Raw genomic sequence first — 15,964 nt, 5'->3', positions numbered from 1 at the left:
AGCGGTGCAACGGTTAGCGCGCTACGGCCACCCGGGTTCGATTCGTGCTCACGGTCACGAACCACCAGTGACGATTGTCTGAACCGTTCCTGGGCGTCCCCTAGGTCGGCTCAGCCTCAAACGAGTACCTGGTGCGGTGTGTCAAATTATCGGCACTGGGGGGGGGGGACAAATGCGGCCGGGCGTGGTGCTGGCCACCCACCCCCTCGTGTTGCCGTGCCGGCCTTCGCAGGTGCTGCTCGCTAACAGCACTTGCCCCAACGGTCTGCCACAGGCTACACGGGGGACCTTTGTGGTGTCTGTGTCCTCACCGCGGGCACGAGCAGCTTCTTGAGCTCGGCGACGGCGCGCTGGAGCTTGGCGTCGGCGCGGTTCTGGGTGTCCTCCACCGTGACGAGGACGTGCAGCTCCTCGCTCAGGTGCTCCCAGTTGGGCTTGCCGCGGTTCTGCTCCTCCTGCGCGCGGCGCACACAGGCAAAGACGACCCGTGTAGTCTTAACAGGCTGTAGGGGCAAGTGCGGTTAGCGAGCAAACACACACACACACACACACCGACACACGCACACCGACATAGACATATAGACACACACACACCGACACACACACAGACATATAGACACACACACCGACACACACATAGGCATATAGACACACAAAGACAAATATGCCCCGTATAGCCTTAACAGGCTGTAGGGGCAAGTGCGGTTAGCGAGCACCTATGAAGGCCGGCACGGCCCACGAGGGGGTGGGTGGCCAGCACCACGCCCGACCGCCATTGTCTCCCCAGTGGCGATGATTTTGCACACCGTCACCAGGTAATCATTTGAGGCTGAGTTGATCTAGGGGAGGCCCAGGACCGGTTCAGATAATCATCACTGGCGGAGGCCGTGAGCGGGAATCGAACTCGGGTCGCTGGGATTGTGGCACACAATTGGCTAACCACTACACCACCGCTCTCCACACACACACAAAAGACAAAGACACACACACAGACACACACACACACTCACACACACCGACTCACACGCCCAGCCGCGCGCACGCACGCTTCATGTGACAGCCGCGCGCACGTCGCTGTGCTCTCAAACCTGTCTCTGCAGCTGCTCAATCCGTCCCACGCGAGAGAGGGAGAGAGAGGAGAGATGGATAGAGATAGGGAGCGAGAGAGAGAGAGATCAGAGAGAAGAGAGAGACTTTTGACTTTTAGACAAGTTTTATTGCCGTCAGCAGCAAAAGCACTGGAGGCGATTTCGATTTGAAACACAAACAAATATCACCAGCAAACAAATGAAAATTAACGCGACAAATCGACGCGCTGTGGCGCTGAAAGCACCGCGCACAACACAATAGAAAAGTCACGTGGTGGTGGTGGTTGTGGTGGTGGTGGTTGTGGTGGTGGTTGTGGTGGTTGTGGTGGTGGTGGTCATCGCGCGCGCCACGGTGACGAGCGAGCGCTTCAGAAGGTGAACACGAGGGTGTCGTCCACGCTGGTGCAGAGAGGGGCTTTTACGGCTCCCCAGCGTTCGAAGAAGACGTGAGAGAGAGAGAGAGAGCAGAGACGGGAGAGATACGGAAGAGATAGAGGAGCGAGAGGGGAGAGAGACGGGAGAGAGAGACGGGAGGGAGCGTGATATTTGATTAAGCGCGGCGCGTTCTCAAGAGAGGTGAATAAAACCTCGGGACTAATTTGCCCCTCGCTCTTCCTCGCTCAGTCTCACACAAAGACAAAGCCCCCCTGCGTAGTCTTCAAAGGCTGTTGGGGCATACCCATTGCACCCTGACACACACACACCCATACACCCAGACACATACCCATTGCACCCTAACACACACACACATACACCCAGACACATACCCATTGCACCCTAACACACACACCCAAACACCCAGACACATACCCATTGCACCCTGACACACACACACATACACCCAGACACATACCCATTGCACCCTGACACACACACACATACACCCAGACACATACCCATTGCACCCTGACACACACACCCATACACCCAGACACAAACCCATTGCACCCTGACACATACACCCATACACCCAGACACATACCCATTGCACCCTGACACACACACCCATACACCCAGACACATACCCATTGCATCCTGACACACACACACATACACTCAGACACACACCCATTGCACCCTGACACACACACCCATACACCCAGACACACACCCATCAGACCCTGACAGTCACACCCATACACCCAGACACATACCCATTGCACCCTGACACACACACCCATACACCCAGACACATACCCATTGCACCCTGACACACACACCCATACACCCAGACACATACCCATTGCATCCTGACACACACACCCATACACCCAGACACATACCCATTCCACCCTGACACTCACACCCATACACCCAGACACACACCCATCAGACCCTGACAGTCACACCCATACACCCAGACACATACCCATTGCACCCTGACACACACACCCATACACCCAGACACATACCCATTGCACCCTGACACACACACCCATACACCCAGACACATACCCATTGCACCCTGACACACCCACCCATACACCCAGACACATACCCATTGCACCCTGACACACACACCCATACACCCAGACACATACCCATTGCACCCTGACACACACACCCATACACCCAGACACATACCCATTGCACCGTGACACATACACCCATACACCCAGACACATACCCATTGCACCGTGACACTCACACCCATACACCCAGACACATACCCATTGCACCCTGACACACACACCCATACACCCAGACACATACCCATTGCACCGTGACACTCACACCCATACACCCAGACACACACCCATCAGACCCTGACAGTCACACCCATACACCGAGACACATACCCATTGCACCCTGACACACACACACATACACCCAGACACATACCCATTGCACCCTGACACACACACACATACACCCAGACACATACCCATTGCACCGTGACACTCACACCCATCCACCCAGACACACACCCATCAGACCCTGACAGTCACACCCATACACCGAGACACATACCCATTGCACCCTGACACACACACACATACACCCAGACACATACCCATTGCACCGTGACACTCACACCCATCCACCCAGACACACACCCATCAGACCCTGACAGTCACACCCATACACCCAGACACATACCCATTGCACCCTGACACACACACCCATACAGGCAGACACATACCCATTGCACCCTGACACTCACACACATACACCCAGACACATACCCATCAGACCCTGACACTCACACCCATACACCCAGACACATACCCATTGCACCCTGACACTCACACACATACACCCAGACACATACACATTGAACCCTGATACACACACCCATACACCCAGACACATACCCATTGAACCCTGACACACACACCCATACACCCAGACACATACCCATTGCACCCTGAAACACACACCCATACACCCAGACACATACCCATTGCACCCTGACAATCACACCGATACACCCAGACACATACCCATTGCACCCTGACACACACACACACACATACACCCAGACACATACCCATTGCACCCTGACACACACACCCAAACACCCAGACACATACCCATTGCACCCTGACACTCACACCCATACACCCAGACACATACCCATTGCACCCTGACACGCACCCCCATACACCCAGACACATACCCATTGCACCCTGAGACACACACCCATACACCCAGACACATACCCATTGCACCATGACACTCACACCCATACACCCAGACACATACCCATTTCACCCTGACATGCACACCCATACACCCAGACACATACCCATTGCACCCTAACACTCACACCCATACACCCAGACACATACCCATTGAACCCTGACACTCACACCCATACATCCAGACACAAACCCATTGCACCCTGACACACACACACATACACCCAGACACATAGCCATTGAACCCTGACACTCACACACATACACCCAGACACATAGCCATTGAACCCTGACACTCACACCCATACACCCAGACACATACCCATTGCACCCTGACACACACACCCATACACCCAGACACATACCTATTGCACCCTGACACGCACACCCATACACCCAGACACATACCCATTGCACCCTGACACGCACACCCAGACACATACCCATTTCACCCTTACACTCACACCCATACACCCAGACACATACCCATTGCACCCTGACACACACACACACATACACCCAGACACATATCCATTGCACCTTGACACTCACACCCATACACCCAGACACATACCCATTTCACCCTGACACTCACACCCATACACCCAGACACATACCCATTGCACCCTAACACGCACACCCATACACCCAGACACATAGCCATTGCACCCTGACACACACACCCAGACACATAGCCATTGCACCCTGACACACACACACATACACCCAGACACATACCCATTGTACCCTGACGCTCACATCCATACACCCAGACACACACCCATCAGACCCTGACACTCACACCCAGATGCATTCTACTCGCACCCAGGACACCCGCGAGCCTCCCCTAAACACCAAACCCCGTGGTATTAAATGTGTATGAGACCCTCTCCGCAGCGCTGCGGGGAGAGGCGACGGCTAATGGGCAATTTACACCGCGACTCGGAGCCTTCTAACCAGACCCTTTGATGCACGGGTCTCAACAGTCACCACCACCACAACCACAACCACCACCACAACCACCACCACCACCACAACCACCACCACCACAACCACCACCACAACCACCGTCTCTGCTGCTGGAGCGGGCGTCTTGATTAGCCGTCAGAGCAGCGATCTCGCTCCAAATTAATTATTCAGCTAAAGAAAATTCCAGAATGGCCATTATGCGAAATGCATGCGCCTCTAAGTGGAGCGGTGTGTGGGTGTGTATCTGTGTCTATGAAGATAAATATCTCCCGTGTAGCCTTAACACACTGTAGGGGCAAGAGCTGCGAGCGAGTACCTATGAAGGCCAGCACGGCACACGAGGGGTGGGTGATCAGCACTACGCCCGACCGCCTTTGTCTCTCCAGTGGCGATGTTTACATTTAACACCGCGTACACAAAGACAAAGATCCCCCGTATAGCCTTAACAGACTGTTGGGGCAAGTGCTGTTAGCGAGCACCTATAAAGGCCAGCACGGCACATGTTTACACATCGCACCAGGTACTCATTTTAGGATGAGTCGACCTAGGGGAGGCCCAGGACCGGTTCAGAAAATCGTCACTGGTGTTGGCCGTGAGCGGGAACCGAACCCGGGTCGCCAGGTTCATAGCGCAGCGCGCTAACCGCTACACGACCGCTCCACACACACACTCTCTCACTCACACACACAGACACACACACACTCTCTCACTCACACACTCTCTCACTCACACACACTCACACACCCACTCACTCACACACTCACACACACACTCACTCACACACTCTCTCACTCACACACACAGACACACACACACTCTCTCACTCACACACTCTCTCACTCACACACACTCACTCACACACTCACACACCCACTCACTCACACACTCACACACACACTCACTCACACACACTCACACACCCACTTACTCACACAACAGCAACAACCGCCATTCGCCACTAAGTGGCGGTGACGTCACCACGACGCTTGTGCCAGGCCATGTGCACCTTGAGGCCTCGTGAAGTGTCGAACGCCCGCTGGCAGGAGGTGACGGGGCAGACCCAGGTGCCACGGGTCGACTGACTGAGATGACTGGCTGATGCACCACCTGTGCCCCCTACTGTGCCAACTGGCTGTGCTTTAGCCACCCGGCGCTCCGCTCGTTGTTGTGAGCGTCGCTCCTCCGCCCTCCGTTGATGTTGGAGGGCGACTGCCTCCAACTGCCCAGTAGCGTCCTTCACGAGTCTCCTCCACAGAGGCCGATCTTGACACCGCTGGTACCAGTCATCGGCAAGTCCACTCAGCTCCACGTCCTCCTATACAACATCACTCCATCTCTTCTCTAGCCCGTGCCGCGCCCGTTTAGCCCCCTCGATCCGGCCAAACAAAAGCTGTTTAGGCATGCGGTGGCTGGGCATGCGGGCTACATGACCCAGCCAACGCAGCCTTGCCTGCCGGAGGAGCTCACCGATGGGACTTTGCCCAGATCTTTCAAGGATTTGTGAGCTCCTCACACAATCCAGCCTGGTTAAACCCAGGATGGATCGTAGGCAGGCCAGCCACACACACACACACTCCCTCACACACACTCACTCACACTATCTCACACACTCACACACTCACACACACTCTCACACTCTCACACACTCACACACACTCACACTCTCACACACACTCACACACTCTCACACACTCACACACACTTACACCCACACTCACACTCTCACACACACTCACACACTCTCACACACTCACACACACTTACACCCACACACACTCACTCACCCTCACTCACACACACTCACTCACTCACACACTCACACTCTCACACCCACTCACTCACACACTCACACACTCTCTCACACTCACACACTCTCACACTCTCATTCACACACACACTCTCACACTCTCACACACTCACACACTCACACACTCACACTCTCACTCACACACTCACACACTCACACACACCCACACACTCTCACACACACTCACACACTCACACACACACTCTCACACACACTCTCACACACGCACACACACACTCTCACACACTCACACACTCACACACACTCACACACTCACACACACACACTCTCACACTCACACACTCACTCACACTCACACACACTCACACACACTCACACACTCTCACACTCACCCACACACTCACACACACACACTCACACTCTCACACACATTCTCACACTCACACACTCTCACTCACACTCACACACTCACACACACTCACACACACACTCTCACACACTCACACACTCACACACACTCACACACTCACACACACACACTCTCACACACACACACTCTCACACACTCACACACTCACTCACACACACACACTCTCACACACTCACACACTCACTCACACACACTCACACACACTCACACACACTCTCTCATACACACTCACACTCACACACTCACTCACACTCACACACACTCACACCCACTCGCACCCACTCACTCTCACACTCTCACTCACACACACACTCTCTCACACTCACACACACTCTCTCACACTCACACACACTCTCTCACACTCACACACTCACACACACTCTCACACTCTCTCACACTCACACACACTCACACTCACACACACTCACACCCACTCACTCTCACACTCTCACTCACACACACACTCACACACACTCTCACACTCTCTCACACTCACACACACTCTCTCACACTCACACACTCACACACTCACACACACTCTCACACTCTCTCACACTCACACACACTCTCACTCACACTCTCACACTCTCTCACACTCACACACACTCTCACTCACACTCTCACACTCTCTCACACTCACACACACTCTCTCACACTCACACACTCACACACACTCTCACACTCTCTCACACTCACACACACTCTCACTCACACACACACTCACACACACTCACACACACTCTCTCATACACACTCACACTCACACACTCACACACTCACTCACACTCACACACACTCACACCCACTCACTCTCACACTCTCACTCACACACACACTCACACACACTCTCACACTCTCTCACACTCACACACACTCTCTCACACTCACACACTCACACACTCACACACACTCTCACACTCTCTCACACTCACACACACTCTCACTCACACTCTCACACTCTCTCACACTCACACACACTCTCTCACACTCACACACTCACACACTCTCTCACACTCTCTCACACTCACACACACTCTCACTCACACACACACTCACACACACTCACACACTCTCTCACACTCACACACACTCTCTCACACTCACACACACTCACACACACTCACACACACTCTCACACACACTCACACACACTCACACACTCTCACACCACACGGAAGCGCCTTCAACTATTCTCTGTTGGCAATCGCCGCCAGGGCGAGGGCCGCCGCCAAATCCCTCTCGTGGCCCCCGCTACGGCTCACAGTCTTCAATTTTCATTTTGTAAATCTCCACCTTCCAACAAAACTTCTCTAAATCCAGATAAACATTCACTCACACAGCCGCGTCTGCCAGCCAGAAACCCCCGGCAAAGAGAGAGAGAGGGGTGGGGGTGATGGGGGGGTCTGTGTGGTGATGGGGGGGGTGAGGGGGGGGCAACCCTGCCGCGCCCGTCAAAATGCTCGGGCTGTGACGAAGGGGAAATGCCACGCGGCCTACAATAACGCCGCTCCGCTGTCAATCACGGGCCCTCCTCCACCTCCACCTCCTCCTCCACCTCCTCCACCTCCTCCTGATCCTTCTCGCCGCGCTGTCCAGAGTGCTGGTTCAAGACCTCGGGCCGCGTGTCTCGCGCGAGTGCCAGCGAGCGAGGGAGGGGAGGGAGGCGAGGGAGGGAGGGGAGGGGAGGCGAGGGGAGGGAGGGGAGGGAGGCGAGGGGAGGGGAGGGAGGGGAGGGAGGGGAGGGAGGCGAGGGGAGGGGAGGGAGGGGAGGGAGGGGAGGGAGGCGAGGGGAGGGGAGGGAGGGGAGGGAGGGGAGGGAGGCGAGGGAGGGAGGGGAGGGAGGCGAGGGGAGGGAGGGGAGGGGGGGGGAGGGAGGGGAGGGGGGGGAGGGAGGGGAGGGGGGGGGAGGGAGGGGAGGGGGGGGAGGGAGGGGAGGGGGGGGAGGGAGGGGAGGGGGGGGGAGGGAGGGGAGGGGGGGGGAGGGGAGGGGGGGGGAGGGGAGGGGGAGGAAGGGGAGGGGAGGGAGGGGAGGGGAGGGAGGCGAGGGAGGGAGGGGAGGGAGGGAGAGAGAGAGACGCGTTCACCCAGGGCTCCTGCCTTTACCTCTAAAAACTTTATTTTTCTCACCCTTTTTTCGGGATTTCTTTTCACCAACAGTAAGTGTCTTGCTTTATACACATTTGTGATCAGTTTGTTTGTTAATTTAGACTTCCTTTCGCTTTCTTTCTTTGTTCTTTTCTGTTGTTTTCACTGTTCAGTGCGCGGCTGCGCTCACTGCAGTGGAAAGGTGTGTTTGTTTTTTCTCCGCACAATCCTCCACTTTTATTTTGATAGTTGATTTCATAATCACGCTTTTCTTTGCTTTCTTTTCGATCTTGAGTTCCTTTAGCAATCTTTGAGTTTTGTGATTCTTTTTCGTGTTTTTTCGTGTCTTTTTTCGTTCCTTTGTCTGGTGTGCTCCCACGTGTTTTCACACCCGTGTTCGCACTGTACCACACCGGCCGGTGTGGGTGCAGGGCAGACATCCCCTTTAGAATCCCCTCTTGTTTTGTGCTGTGAGCGTGTTTACATTATTTTATTTTTGTTGGTGTGCTTTTTTTTGCTACGTTTTTTTTTCCTCCTCGTGTAAAAAAAAAACCAAGGACTTAAAATAATTGTACTCTCTCCAGGGGAGGTGCCTTCGCCGCTATGGTGCTGGTAGCGCAGCAGCAGGGGATCTGGTGATGGGGTTTTGAGGGTGATTTGTGTTTCTTGTTGGTGTCTATGAACACCGTAACACACAATGGGACGAATGTTACACGGGAAACCCGCGCTATATCTTGGGAAAAAAAATACAAACAAACGACATGATGATGAACGAAGTAAAGTGCCGAAAGACTGAGCATCTTTCTTGTCTGATCGTTTAAAAAAAAGGGGAGGGGAGTCCGCGGCCCTCTCGTCAACGACAGAGTCAGCCCAGTGCGTGGACTCATCTCACTCCCCTCCACGCACTCTCCTACCTCTCCCCTCTCATCTCACTCTACTCCCCTCCACGCACTCTCCTACCTCTCCTTCTCATCTCACTCCACTCCCCCTCCACGCACTCTCCTACCTCTCCCCTCTCATCTCACTCTTACTCCCCTCCACGCACTCTCCTACCTCTCCTTCTCATCTCACTCCACTCCCCTCCACGCACTCTCCTACCTCTCCCCTCTCATCTCACTCTACTCCCCTCTCACTAACTCTCCTACCTCTCCCTCTCATCTCACTCTACTCCCCTCCACGCACTCTCCTACCTCTCCCTCTCATCTCACTAAACTCCCCTCCACGCACTCTCCTACCTCTCCCCTGTCATCTCACTCCACTCCCCTCCACGCACTTCTCCTACCTCTCCCCCTCTCATCTCACTCTAATCCCCTCCACGCACTCTCCTACCTCTCCCTCTCATCTCACTAAACTCCCCTCCACGCACTCTCCTACCTCTCCCCTCTCATCTCCACTCCACTCCCCTCCACGCACTCTCCTACTTCTCCTTCTCATCTCACTCTACTCCCCTCCACGCACTCTCCTACCTCTCCTTCTCATCTCACTCCACTCCCCTCCAGCGCACCTCTCCTGCCTCTCCCCTCTCATCTCACTCCACTCCCCTCCACGCACTCTCCTACCTCTCCCCTCTCATCTCACTCTACTCCCCTCCACGCACTCTCCTGCCTCTCCCCTCTCATCTCACTCTACTCCCCTCCACGCACTCTCTCCTGCCTCTCCCCTCTCATCTCACTCTACTCCTCTCCACGCACTCTCCTGCCTCTCCCCTCTCATCTCACTCTACTCCTCTCCACGCACTCCTCCTACCTCTCCCCTCTCATCTCACTCTACTCCCCTCCACGCACTCTCCTACCTCTCCCCTCTCATCTCACTCTACTCCCCTCCACGCACTCTCCTACCTCTCCCCTCTCATCTCACTCCACTCCACGCACTCTCCTACCTCTCCTTCTCATCTCACTCCACTCCCCTCCCACGCACTCTCCTGCCTCTCCCCTCTCATCTCACTCCACTCCACGCACTCTCCTACCTCTCCCCTCTCATCTCACTCTACTCCTCCTCCACTAACTCTCCTACCTCTCCCCTCTCATCTCACTCTACTCCCCTCCACGCACTCTCCTACCTCTCCCCTCTCATCTCACTCTACTCCCCTCCACGCACTCTCCTACCTCTCCCCTCTCATCTCACTCCACTGCCCCTCCACGCACTCTCCTACCTCTCCCCTCTCATCTCACTCTACTCCCCTCCACGCACTCTCCTACCTCTCCCTCTCATCTCACTAAACTCCCCTCCACGCACTCTCCTACCTCTCCCCTCTCATCTCACTCTACTCCCCTCCACGCACTCTCCTACCTCTCCCTCTCATCTCACTAAACTCCCCTCCACGCACTCTCCTACCTCTCCCCTCTCATCTCACTCTACTCCCCTCCACGCACTCTCCTACCTCTCCTTCTCATCTCACTCCACTCACTCCCCTCCACGCACTCTCCTGCCTCTCCCCTCTCATCTCACTCCACTCCACGCACTCTCCTACCTCTCCCCTCTCATCTCACTCTACTCCCCTCCACTAACTCTCCTACCTCTCCCCTCTCATCTCACTCTACTCCCCTCCACGCACTCTCCTACCTCTCCCTCTCATCTCACTAAACTCCCCTCCACGCACTCTCCTACCTCTCCCCTCTCATCTCACTCCACTCCCCTCCACGCACTCTCCTACCTCTCCCCTCTCATCTCACTCTACTCCCCTCCACGCACTCTCCTACCTCTCCCTCTCATCTCACTAAACTCCCCTCCACGCACTCTCCTACCTCTCCCCCTCTCATCTCACTCTACTCCCCTCCACGCACTCTCCTACCTCTCCCTCTCATCTCACTAAACTCCCCTCCACGCACTCTCCTACCTCTCCCCTCTCATCTCACTCCACTCCCCTCCACGCACTCTCCTACCTCTCCCCTTTCATCTCACTCCACTCCCCTCCGCGCACTCTCCTTCCTCTCCCCTCTCATCTCACTCCACTCCCCTCCACGCACTCTCCCTACCTCTCCCTTTCATCTCACTCCACTCCCCTCCACGCACTCTCCTACCACTCCCCTCTCATCTCACTCCACTCCCCTCCACGCACTCTCCTACCTCTCCCCTTTCATCTCACTCCACTCCCCTCCACGCACTCTCCTACCTCTCCCTCTCATCTCACCTAAACTCCCCTCCACGCACTCTCCTACCTCTCCCCTCTCATCTCACTCTACTCCCCTCCACGCACTCTCCTACCTCTCCCCTCTCATCTCACTCTACTCCCCTCCACGCACTCTCCTGCCTCTCCCCTCTCATCTCACTCTACTCCCCTCCACGCACTCTCCTACCTCTCCCCTCTCATCTCACTCTACTCCCCTCCACGCACTCTCCTACCTCTCCCCTCTCATCTCACTCTACTCCCCTCCACGCACTCTCCTACCTCCCCCCTCTCATCTCACTCTACTCCCCTCCACGCACTCTCCTTCCTCTCCCCTCTCATCTCACTCTACTCCCCCTCCACGCACTCTCATACCTCCCCCCTCTCATCCCACTCCACTCCCCTCCACGCACTCTCCTTCCTCTCCCCTCTCATCTCACTCTACTCCCCTCCACGCACTCTCCTACCTCTCCCCACTCATCTCACTCTACTTCCCTCCACGCACTCTCCTACCCTCTCCCCTCTCATCTCACTCTACTCCCCTCCACGCACTCTCCTACCTCTCCCCACTCATCTCACTCTACTTCCCTCCACGCACTCTCCTACCTCTCCCCTCTCATCTCACTCTACTCCCCTCCACGCACTCTCCTACCTCTCCCCTCTCATCTCACTCTACTCCCCTCCACGCACTCTCATACCTCCCCCCTCTCATCCCACTCTACCCCCCCGCCACAGTGAGCACGACCTCCGTGATCTTTGCGCCCCGTGGCCCCCCGTGGCCTCGTGACCCCACGGCCCCTGTGACCCCCGTGACCCCGCGGCCCCCGTACCTTCTTGCGGTCCCGCATGGAGCTCTTGCCCCGCACCATGATCTTGCAGCCCGTCTCCGCCTCCAGCTGCTTGGCCGTGAGGCCGCGGGGTCCCAGGATCCTCCCCACGAAGTTGAACTGCAACGCAACGGGCAGGCCACGTCAGACGAGTGCGGGCGCTCAACTGAGAAATTCACCATCTCGCTCGCTTCGCCTCGCATCGCTCACTTCACTCACTCACTCATTGACTCACTCCCTCACTCACTGACTCACTCACTCACGGATGCATTCCCTAACTCACCGACTCACTCACGGATGCACTCACTCACTCACTGATTTACTCACTGACTGGCTCGCTCACTCACTGACTCACTGACTCACTCACTGACTCACTCACTCACTGGCTCGCTCACTCACTGGCTCACTCACTCACCGACTCACTCACTGACTGGCTCGCTCACTCACTGGCTGCACTCACGAATGCAGTCCCTAACTCACCGACTCACTTCACTCACTCATGGATGCACTCACTCACTCACTCATTCACTCACCGACTCACTCACTCACTCACTGATTCACTCACCGACTCACTCACTCACTCATGGATGCACTCACTCACTCACTCATTCACTCACCGACTCACTCACTCACTCACTGATTCAGCTCACCGGCTCACTCACTCACTCATGGATGCACTCACTCACTCATTCACTCACCGACTCACTCACTCACTCACTGATTCACTCACCGACTCACTCACTCACTCACTCATTCACTCACCGGCTCACGAACTCACGGATGCATTCCCTAACTCACCGACTCACTCACTCATTGGCTCACTCACTACCTCGCTCACGGATTCACTCACGGGCCCCCGAGCTCACTGGACTCACTCACCAACCTCGACACGGGGCATATTAGACTTTGCCATTCAAACTTCTGCCACGGGAGTTGCTATGTGCACAGAGCTGCCCTCTTGCTCCGTGTTGACAGAGTGTGGGGGGGGGGGGTGTGTGGGGGGGGGTGAGATATTGCGATGTGATGAGCAGACGGGGGTGGGGGTGGTCTGACCCCCCCCCCATCCCCGATGTTTGCTCTGTGGGGGTTCAGAGGCTTCTGCCGGCCCCTTTGGCGGCCCCACGGAGGCGGCACTGGCTGTAATCCTCGCCTCGCCTGCACGGCACGGCACGGCAACATCCAACACTGGGGGGTGTCTCTGTGCAGTCTGCACGACTCCTGAGAAACAGTGGCTGCCAAGACTCCCTTCGTCTCCCTGTGTCTCCCTTCGTCTCCCTGTGTCTTTCTGTTTCTCCCTCCATCTCGCTGTAACTCCCTGTGTCTCCCTGTGTCTTTCTGTCTCCCTCCGTCTGCCTGTGTCTCCCTCCGTCTCCCTGTGTCTCCCTCCATCTCGCTGTGTCTCCCTCCATCTCGCTGTGTCTCCCCTGTGTCTTTCTGTGTCTCCCTGTGTTCTTTCTGTGTCTCCCTGGGTCTCCCTCCATCTCCCTGTATCTCCCTCCATCTCGCTGTGTCTCCCTGTGTCTTTCTGTGTCTCCCTGTGTCTCCGTCCATCTCGCTGTGTCTCCCTCCATCTCGCTGTGTCTCCCTGTGTCTTTCTGTGTCTCCCTGTGTCACCCTTCGTCTCCCTGTGTCTTTCTGTGGTCACCCTGTGTCTCCCTCCGTCTCCCTGTGTCTCCCTGTGTCAACCTCCATCTCCCACCATCTCTAAAACCTCTCCCACATCTCTAAAACCTCTCCCACATCTCTCACCTCTAAAACCTCTCCCGCCACGTCTAAAACCTCTCCCATCATCTCCCACCGTCAGTCTCACCCCCTCCTCCCCCCGCCACTGCATAGGTGCTCGCTATCCACACGCCCCAACAGCCTATGTCGGCTATACGGGGGGGGGGGGACCTTTGTCTTTGTGTGTGCACACGTGTGTGTGAGTGTCTATGTACTGCGTGTGTCATTGCGTCTGTGTGTATGCGTGCAAGTGCGGCGGGGAGAGGCAGTGTAGTAGTTGGCTGGGCTGCGCCACCACCATGCAGCCACCCGAGATCGATTCCAGCTCAGGGCCAACACCCAGTGACGATTATTATCTGAACCGGTCATTGGGCCTCCCCTAGGTCGACTGAGTACCTGGTGAGGTGTGTGAACATCGCCGCTAGGGAGACAAAGGCGGCCCGGCGTGGTGTTGGCCACCCAGCCCCCTCGTGTACTGTGCCAAGACACAAGGACAAATGCAAAGATCCCCGTATAGCCTTAACAGACTGTTGGGGCAAGTGCTGTTAGCGAGCACCTATGAAGGCCGACACAGCACGCAAGGGGGTGGGTGGCCGGCAACACGCCCGGCCGCCTTTGTCTCCCCAGTGGCGATGTTTACACACCACACAACAGGTACTCATTTGAGGCTGAGCCGACCTAGTGGAGGCCCATCACCGGGTTCGTAGCGCAGCGTGCTAACCGCTACCCCTACCCACTCTCCACATACACACCCCTACTCACGGGACTCACACACCACACACACCCCCTACCCACACACTCACACACACACACCCCTACCCACACACTCACACACACCCCCCCCTACCAACACACTCACACACAACCAGCCCTACCCACATAGACACACACACACACCCCTACCCACAGACTCACACACACACCCCCCTACCAACACACTCACACACAACCAGCCCTACCCACATAGACACACACACACGCCTACACGCACACAACAACAACCGCCATTCGCCACTAAGTGGCGGTGACAGGCCATGTGCACACACACACCCCTAAACACACACATACCCCAACACACACACCCCTACAACACACACCTACACACACACCTACACACACACCTACACACACACACTCCCCTACACACAACCACTGACGCATCAGCAGCAGCCACGGGCAGAGACAATCGCCGTCGGCAGTTGCCATGGAAACTGAATCCAGTTTCCATGGCACAGACAGCAGCCCCCTGCACCACTCCCCCACTCCCTGCACCACTCCCCCACTCCCTGCAACACTCCCCCACTCCCTGCACCACTCCCCCCACTCC

General features: G+C 56.0%; 1 protein-coding gene across 4 annotated transcripts in view; it reads right to left on the bottom strand.

The window, feature by feature from the left end:
* Window positions 1–15,964, bottom strand: part of QKI (QKI, KH domain containing RNA binding) — a 211,100-nt gene that overhangs the window by 29,069 nt on the left and 166,067 nt on the right. For all 4 annotated transcript variants that reach the window (XM_078877239.1, XM_078877237.1, XM_078877236.1 and 1 more), the window contains exons 3-4: window positions 12,919–13,035; window positions 312–455 (exon numbers count right to left, since the gene is read on the bottom strand). In XM_078877239.1, coding sequence (XP_078733365.1) covers window positions 312–455; window positions 12,919–13,035 — 261 coding nt within the window. The remainder of the gene's footprint in view (window positions 1–311; window positions 456–12,918; window positions 13,036–15,964) is intronic.

The sequence above is a fragment of the Lampetra fluviatilis genome, chromosome 47 (genome assembly GCF_964198595.1).
Source record: "Lampetra fluviatilis chromosome 47, kcLamFluv1.1, whole genome shotgun sequence".
Taxonomy (NCBI): domain Eukaryota; kingdom Metazoa; phylum Chordata; class Hyperoartia; order Petromyzontiformes; family Petromyzontidae; genus Lampetra; species Lampetra fluviatilis.
The sequence above is the reverse complement of the archived record's forward strand: the minus strand, read 5'-3'. Positions and strand labels throughout refer to the sequence as shown.